General features: G+C 34.9%; 1 protein-coding gene across 1 annotated transcript; it reads left to right on the forward strand.

The window, feature by feature from the left end:
• Window positions 1–421: 421 nt before the first annotated feature.
• Window positions 422–4,819, forward strand: LOC116011927 (lysosomal Pro-X carboxypeptidase). The gene is given in 11 exon segments (XM_031251360.1): window positions 422–737; window positions 739–817; window positions 1,027–1,213; window positions 1,315–1,448; window positions 1,540–1,652; window positions 1,795–1,918; window positions 2,231–2,380; window positions 2,529–2,684; window positions 2,905–2,984; window positions 3,072–3,121; window positions 3,898–4,819. Coding segments are annotated over 11 exon segments (1,437 nt in total). The 5' UTR covers window positions 422–513; the 3' UTR covers window positions 4,038–4,819.
• Window positions 4,820–9,715: the final 4,896 nt, after the last annotated feature.

Here is a 9,715-nt window from a genome sequence, read left to right on the forward strand (position 1 = left end):
GACTAAAAGTGGTAAGGACTAAATAAGAATGGCTGCAATGTGGCAAAAATTAATGAAGTGGACTAAAATTGGCAATGCTCCAATAACAATAGAACCCGAAATGGAAATGACTCGCAACAAATTGTCTTGTAAAGACAGCGAGTTGCAGGCTTGCAGCGAGAGTGGGTGACTTGAGGAGAGTGCACCTTTGATTGAGTTGGTACAATTTTTGAGTAATGAGTAAAATTCACAATCATTATTTGATGGCTGTATTAAATAAATATGATTTTGTGACTTGTGAGTTGTCACAAATTGTTCGTGATGATTGTTGGGGTCTACTAAAGCTAAAGAAATTACTTTTAAAGTTTTAAGACATAATTAATTAATTGTGTTATATTTAGTGATTATGGGTTTTCCAATAATAATAATAATTGTGCCATGGGATAGAATCATAGAAAGAATAATCTATAATGGGCTCGAGTTCACTGAGTCACTGACTCACTGTCACGCTCCGTTGAACTAAACTACTGAACAATGGCGAGTTCGCCGCCGTTCATACTGTGCCTACTCTTCATGCTCTTTGTCTCGTCGCAAACTTCCTTCTCTCTTCCACGATCTTCCAAGTCCGCCGCTCGCTTTCGCAACAAATTCCTGCGATTGCCTTCCAAGACAATCGGAGCACCGCAGTACAAATACGAGATTCGCTACTTCGAGCAGCGGCTGGACCACTTCAGCTTCGCCGATCTCCCTCCCTTTCGCCATCGAATGGTTTGCCGCCAATTCCGGTCTCGTCTGGGAACTCGCGCCTCGCTTCGGCGCCATGGTTATCTTCCCCGAAGTAATTTTCACAATTTCATGCTTCGGTATCCATATCACTCTAAACCTAGTTGTTTCGTTATATGCGCATTTAATTTCTTAAACTTTCCTCAAAGCTCTTAGTTTCGCCTTGTCTGTTTATGGCATTTCATTCTAGTACTTGGCTGTGTAATTCCTTGATCATTATGAGCAGACGCCGGTAGAATTTTGACTGGGGTTTGAAATTGGCAGCATAGATACTATGGAGAATCAATGCCCTACGGAAGTAGGGAAGAGGCATATAAGAATGCGACCACGCTGGCATATCTAACAGCTGAGCAAGCATTAGCAGATTTTGCAGTGTTAATCACTGAGCTCAGACGCAATACTTCTGCCCAGGCATGCCCTGTGGTTTTATTTGGAGGATCATATGGTGGAAGTAAGGTGCCTCTTTGTAATAGTACTTGTGCCAGTTGTTTTGCTCTAAACTGATTAACATTTTAATTGAGATGATGTGATTTATATTATGTATGAGTGCAGTGCTTGCAACATGGATGAGGCTTAAATATCCTCACATTGCAATAGGCGCACTTGCTGCTTCTGCCCCGATTCTTCAGTTTGAAGATGTTGTGGACCCCGACACATTTTACAACATTGCCTCCAATGATTTCAGAGTTTGTCTTCTACTTCTGTTTCTATTGGTCACTAATTTAGATGTGATGAAAAACTTGGAGTCATGTTTCTGGTTTATTAATTTGATGACAGCGTGAGAGTGTTAGCTGTTTCAACACTATCAAAGAGTCGTGGGATGTAATAACATCAGTAGGATCGACAAATGGTGGACTTTCACTACTGTCCAAGGCTTTCCATCTTTGTGGGTAAAGAAAATAGATATAATGATGGTTGTTAATTTAAATATAAACTTTGATGTCCAATGATTATGCAAGACTTTTTGTTTTCAATTTTCTTTTCCCTTTTTATCTGGAGTTGTTAAAGTTGAACTTAGAACAATAATTGCAGGGAACTAAAGAATTCTTACGACCTTTCTGACTGGTTGGAGTCTGCATATAGTTATTTGGCAATGGCTGATTACCCATACCCAGCGGATTTTTTAATGCCTTTACCTGGAAATCCAATAAAAGAGGTTTGTTTTGCCTTCTAGGTTTTTTTAATGGTTTCTTGAAAGAATCTTTTGCTGCTAGGATTTTTGCACTTCTCTGAAGTCCAGAATTTTGTTATCACATATTTAATTTATCCTGGCTATCAAGTAATAGTAGTCAATATTCAAGGAAACTAGTTTCCCAGTGAAAATACACATCTCCTAATCTTTCATGGTTGGTCAAGGTCTCCAAGTAGAGAGTGTAAAGAGTCTTGTTTGTTCAATTGTAGCCAGTACATTATTTCTTCTACCAGTATTTACAATTGTATTTCCATTTGTCATTATTTCATTTTTCAGGTTTGTAGGAGAATTGACAGTTTACCTGATGGCACGAATATCCTGCAGCGAATATTTGAAGGAGTTAGTGTCTATTATAATTACACTGGAACAGTTGACTGTTTTGATTTGGATGATGATCCTCATGGTATGAGTGGCTGGGACTGGCAGGTGCAGTGATGCTACAATACAAATATTCTTGCTCCTTTTTTGGGTATTTAATTTTGTGACGCCTAGTTCTAAAGCAATCTTACGAGTTACAACTTACAATTATGCCTCCTCAAAAAAGTTGCATGTGTTATTGGTTCTGTATCTACAGGCATGCACTGAGATGGTTATGCCAGTGTCAAGTAACAGCAAAACGAGTATGTTTCCAGCATTTGATTATGAATACAGTGCTGATGAAGAGTATTGCTATAATAGCTATCATGTTATTCCAAGGCCTACATGGATAACAACTGAATTTGGTGGACATGTATGGCAATTATTTCTACAGCTTTTGTATGCTTATCAGTCCTTTTGAAATTGCGTATCAAGCATGGATTAAATAGTGCAAACTATCTGATCTTAATTATCTTAAGAACATGGTTGATTCTTCTTACTATGTAGACCATCCTATATTGCATAAAAGTTATAAAAAGCCTTGCTCCTTTCTTTTTACATAGTAATTTTCTTTTATCTTTGTTGTGTTGAAGGACATCAAGACTGCTCTTGGAACTTTTGGGAGCAACATTATATTCTCAAATGGTCTCTTAGATCCATGGAGTGGTGGCAGGTATTCTTCTTGTTACATACATTACCATATAGATTTGTGGAAACTAGCTGCACGGTTTTGATGATAATAATGTATTATATGTTGCAGTGTTCTTCAGAACATATCAGAAACGATAGTTGCTCTTGTTACTGAAAAAGGTAATTCCATTTTCATCTCTCTTAGCTAGTTAATGTATGATCTTTGGTTTTTAACTGCTAAGTAATATATTATAATCCATTTTGGTCCTTTTCCATGTTGATCACTCTGAGATGGGGGACATGAGCTTTTAGTTGTAGAACAACAAAATATGATCAATTCAATATCAATTCTAATGAGCCTAGGATGCACCTCTGTGTGAATTCCATATGAACTCAAATGTTGCTGCCTAGGATGAATAGTATCTCTTCTTTCTCTTTAATAGTTTAATCATTGCGGTTTAGGTAATTGTAGTGTCCATCACTGTTAAGTCATTATAAACAATCAATGAAGTCTTGAATTTCCATGTTGTCAAGCATTTAGCACTAAGTTTCCATGGATACTAAATGCTTGCATGTAGTAGAAGTTGCTGTGTAGAGTTCATTAAATGTGTCCTAGCATGAAGTAGGACATTATGACATGTGTTTTTGTTATTGATTTGGTAATGGGAAATGATAAGTATATTCCAATGGAGTAAAACTTCCCCTATTTGTAAATAATTAAATAAAAACCGTGACTCTTTTTTTTTTTTTTTTTTTTCCTGATGACACGACATGACGACAGTACGAAGTAAAAAGTGAAGTACATGTAATATTACTCTTACTCTTTGATAACCGGATGCATGATCATAGATTCAGCATATTGCCACTGTAGTGTAAGAATAGCCACTTTGGAGTTTATCACACTTTACATTTTACAGAATTCATGAACCTCGTACATTTTGCTCTGATCTTCTTAGGTGCCCATCACTTGGATCTACGTGCTGCGACGCCAGAGGATCCGGATTGGCTGGTGGAGCAGAGGGAATCTGAAGTAAAGCTGATAGAAAGCTGGTTGAACAGTTACTTCGAGTCAAAAAGGAAAACTTTCTCCATTTAGAAGGTGAGTTCTTTGGAGCGAGACCTTGGTTGTTTAACTCCCTCTTATTTAGAAACAAGTGGCATGTCTAGTATGTATGGTAAACAAATCCCACGTTTACAAAAACTTATGTTAACAGTATTTCCTCGTTATTTTAGTCTTTGTTCAAAAACCATGTTTGGGCATAACTTAGCCAAGATTTTTGTAATTCGATTTTCTATTTCTTGGTATCTCAAAAAAAAAAAAAATCAAACAAAAGAAAAAAGTACCTTACATCTTGTGTTTTATATAATTATTAATATAATAATAAGCTTTTGGTGAAACAAGTAGCATGTCTAGTTAACAGTATTTCCTCGTTATTTTAGTCTTTGTTCAAAAACCATGTTTCACCAAAAGCTTATTATATTAATAATTATAAAACACAAGATGTAACGTACTTTTTTCTTTTGTTTGATTTTTTTTTGAGATACCAAGAAAAAGAAAATCAAATTACAAAAATCTTGGCTAAGTCATGCCCAAATAACCAGCCGGCTGTCTGGATATCTGTTAAACCCATGCAATCCTAATGACAAATGGCCAATTCTGGACGCTATTTAATTCACACAACAATTAGTTTCTTTGTAAACATGTCTCATAATGTATCGTGTAAAATTAGTTTTCTTGTAAACATGTCTCATCACGTGCCTCCAACTACATGCTCTGTATTTTTCCTACTACGAACTCGGAGTATCATATACTCCGTATTATTTCTTCAGGTTTTTAGGACTATTCTTTCAATAATAGTTTCTACTTTCTATGGTGTTCCATGGTGTAATGTAATATAAAATTTATAATGTGACAAGCTGGTTCATAAAATAGGTAAAAAAAAAAAAAAGAATGGCATTTGATTATTATTATTATTATTATTATTTATACGGAGTATTAGTTTTAGTTTTTAAATTTGATGGATTATGAGTGAAATAAAATGGAGACACGTGTAAATAACGTGTTTATTATTATTATTTCTATTGGAGTATTGGCTACTATTTGCAATGGACCATTTTCAACTAAAAAAAATTAAAAAAAAAAAAATTGTAATGGACCTACACCTACTCACCTTGAGTCAGCTATGACTACTAGAGCTGATCTACGGATCTAGGGACCAACCGGACCATGGGCACCAGAATAAATGGTTAATTTCACTATGCCCCTGTATTTAAAGGTGAGTAGCATTTTGCCCCTCTATACTTACTATGCACTATTTTTTACCCATCAACTTATGTGTATAAAACACCTTACCTATACGTTAGTTTATAGAAGTCCTCATAGCTCCTCTATATAATTTTTGAAATAAACATAAAAAACTTAATAATATTTTGTTATATCAAATCATTGTAACAAGTAATCACATGTATGATCTAATAGCATATTATTAATTTTTTTAAAAATAATATTTACTTAATTTATTCTAAGATTTTCATGAAGTTCAATTGCGTTTTTCAAAACTAGCATGAAAATAAATTGTAAAATTTAAGAATAAACAAAAAATTCATTTTAAAATAAAAAATTATAAATTAAAATAGACTTTATAAAGAAACTGCTTATGTGCATAAGTACATTTACATCAAATAATATATTGTAAATTATGACAAAAAAGAAGCATGGTTCTGTAAAAACGTTAATCACATATAACTAGATAGGGGTACGCTCAAGTGAGAATGGTTGTCTGGGAGAGAACTAAGAAACACTCACAGTCATTCACGTGTTCAAAATCAACGAATCAAATGTAATTTTTTTAAAAAAATGATGCGGTGGCGTTTTCATAAATAACTCAAATTTTGGTGCAAGTAAAATGTGTTACAAAGTGCAAGTAACTGGTACAAGTTTGCAAGTAAAAAAGTGCAAGTAATTTAAATTGGTAACATTCATGCACCTAATGATAAAGTCTTTCACATAAGTGCTCTTAATGATAATATCTGGTGCAACTAATGATAACGTTAGATGCACTTAATATTGATGTTCATTGTTCAGTGTACATTTTACTTGCACTTGTAATCACTGTTGCAAAAATCCCCGCCTAGACCGCCTAGGCACTAGGCGCTCCTAGACCGAGGCAAATTGCTCCCTAGGCGTCCGCCTAGCGCCTAACTCGGCCGACTGGACCGAATTTAGCCGAGTTAACTTGCCCAATTCGACAGAGTTAGCCGAGTTAACTAGAGTGAGTCGGCCTTGTTAATTTTATTATTATATTTATATATATTTAAATTTATTTATTTATATAAGTAAGAGAAGTAAGATATATATATATATATCACATACACCCACACACATGAATTAATTTTTTTTTTATAGGTCGCCGTCTAGACCGCTTAGGCGCTAGGCGCTAGTCTACCGCCCGACTAGCGCCTACTACAACCATGCTTGTAATACATTTTACTTAGGTGCACTATATGAAATTATTACTTGCACTTTTATCACAATTTACTTGTACTTCGATGTTCTATTATTTACTAAAATGTCACTGCGTTTTATTTTTAAATCAGTATTTCTAATCTGTTAGATTTGGACACGTGGATGGCGCTGAGTGGTTCTTAGTTCTCTCCTAGGCTACTCGTTCTCACATGAACAGAGGTTTTATATATATATATATATATGTATGTATGTATGTATGTATGTATGTATATATATATATATATATATATATATATATATATATATATATATATGTATATATGTACATATGTATATATGTACATACATATGTACATATATACATATGTATACATATATGATGGCGAAATACGCACATGGACTAGTTGGTCTGTCAACAATTCAACAATCACAACCGATCTGTATGATCACCTGTCGATCCGTCAGCAATCACCCAACCAGTCCGTCCGTCAACGACCACCAAGCCGACCTGTCAGCAATTCGGTCCGTCGACAACCACATGATCGGTCCGTTAATCACCACCTGACTCGACGACCTACGAAGCAATACACCTTGCAAATTAAGAAGCTCACAAGCCTAACAGTTGCTTGATGTGACAGCCAACAACTTTTCAGGAACAAGGGATCCGTGTTTTCATCACCTCGAGTAACCCACCCACCTTGAGCAAACCACCCATTTGCATTTTGCGGAGCGACTGTTCAACCTAGACGAGTGTGCCATCCACTTGCATATCTGGCGGTTCATTTAGTATATATATGAGGGCCATTCCCCTCACTTGTAAGGGGATAACTGATCAATACAAACACACTTCACTTGCAATTCATTTACTATACTCACTTGCAATTCACTCTATCCCATTCACTCTATCCCATTCACTCTTCTTCTCTCCTCATTGTTCGCCACTCATAATTCAACATATGGGGTCACTCAATCGTCGTCCGGTAGACCATCCGACCAACCTACCGATTGACCACCTGAGCACCCTTCGTTATCCATCCCTAACACTCATACCCATAGCGTATCCGTAGACCACGTTTACATTTACGCTATATATATGTGTGTATATATATAGGGGCGCGCTTAGGTGCGAACCCTTGCTCAGAAAAGAAATGAGAACGCTTAGGCTTCCCTAATAATGGAGTTTTACACAAATTTTAAGAAAAATGTGATGAGGTGAAAGAGTGATAAGGGAGAGACAGAAAGTCTTGGTATCTCCTACAAGGCACAGTGCTTTACTCATAATTGTGGGGCCCATTTTTATTTAACCCTGATTTCCTGGGGCGCGTAAATGTTATTATTATTTTTATTTTCCATTGCAATTTTATATTTTGTTTTATTTTTTCCTTTTCTTTTTTTTTTTTCTCCATCTCATTTTTCTTTCCTAATCACACTTACAAAACTTCTAAAAAATTACACCAAAATTTATACTATTGGGGAAGGCCTTAGTAGTCGGCCACGTGTCCAGATCAACGAATCAGATGTAATTAAAAAAAAAACGATACGGTGGCATTTTCGTAAATAACTCAAACTTTGGTGAAAGTAAAATGTGTTACAAGTGCAAGTAACTATAACTCAAGTTTGCAAGTAAAAACTGGAAGTAAAATTACTTAGGCCCTCCCCAATTGTTACTTTTTGAGAGATTTTGTAACAGTAAAACCCAATGTTTAAGTTTTTATCAAATGGGAAGAAGGTATTTTGGGTGAGTTTTTTTCCTGCAAAATGGAAGTTTTTGCAGATTAAGCTGGGCCCCACTGGCAGATGTCAAGCGTGAGGCGCAGTTTAGGTAAAAATTTGCAGATTAAGCTGGGCCCCACTGGCAGATGTCATGCGTGAGGCGTAGTTTAGATAAAAATATTCTTTTTTAATTTTTTTTCTTCAGTTTTTGTTTTGTATTTGTTTTTCTTTTCTTTTTATTTTTCTCCACCCTCATTTTCTCTTTCCTAATCACACTTACAAAAACTCCTCAAAATCCACACCCAAGTTTAACTATTGGGGAAGGCCTTACAAGTGCAACTATGTTCACTTACAATTGCAAGTAATTTACCTTGGTAACATTTGTGCACCTAATGATAAATGCCCTATTTGGTAAATAATTGGCCTATCAGCCAATTTTGGCCTATTTGACCATTATTAGTTGTTTGACTTGGTTAAAAAAATCAATATAAGTGTTTAGTTAATAAGTTTTTTGTAACTCCAAAGTACTAAATTTCAAAACGCTACTCAAAACAGGCTTTTCAATTGGCCTTTTAGAAAAGAAATTATACCAAACAACTATAAGCTAACAGTTAATTTACCAAACACTTTTCTACAATCAACTAATATTATCAATTAATTATACCTTATAACCCAATCAGCTAACAAAATCAACTAACAACCATTTACCAAACATGACCAAAGTCTTTCACATCTGCACATAATAATAATGTCTAGTGCAACTAATTATAACGTTACGTGCACTTAATATTGATGTTTAGTATACATTTTACTTGCACTTGTAATATATTTTACTTGCACTTAGGTGCACAATATTAAATTGTTACTTGCACTTTTAACACGATTTACTTACACTTCGATTTTCAATTATTTACAAAAGTGCCATCTCATTTTTTTTAAATCAGTATTTCTGGTAAGTTAGATTTAGACATGTGGACGGTTATGAGTTGTTCTTAGTTCTATCTTGGGTTACCCGTTCTCATATGAACGGCCTCATATATATGTGCGCGCGCGCGAGCGCATATATATATATATATATATATATATATATATATATATGTATGTATGTATGTATGTATGTATATAGTTTAAAAGTAGTACTAATTACTATGTTTGCCAAATATTGATATTCCATATAACACTACAAAAGAGATGAGCAACTCTATATCTAAATTAACGTGGATTGTAGGTGTTCGGGGGAAATTTCGCACCAAGTTGGACGGACAACAAAGTTTGAAGTTCAACTTCACGTGACAATTATTTATTATTCTTCTTGGTTTGAGATGTTCAATTTCGGATAATTTAAATTGATTTACTTCATTGTGTTCCTTTGTTAGTTAGTCATAAGATGATATTCACTTAGGGCATATCTTTAAAAAGCAACTGCGAGCTTTCTAGTCTAAGTAAATCAAAGTTGAGGGGATCAAAATGCCTATTAGGTAAATTCATGTGGTAAAACATTTAATAATTCCAAACTTCAAGGGGCAAGGAAAAATTAGAAAGAAAAAAAAAGAAAAAGAAACGAAAAGCAAAAAAAACCACAGGACACGTTATTA

Source organism: Ipomoea triloba, chromosome 3 (genome assembly GCF_003576645.1).
Source record: "Ipomoea triloba cultivar NCNSP0323 chromosome 3, ASM357664v1".
Lineage (NCBI taxonomy): Eukaryota > Viridiplantae > Streptophyta > Magnoliopsida > Solanales > Convolvulaceae > Ipomoea > Ipomoea triloba.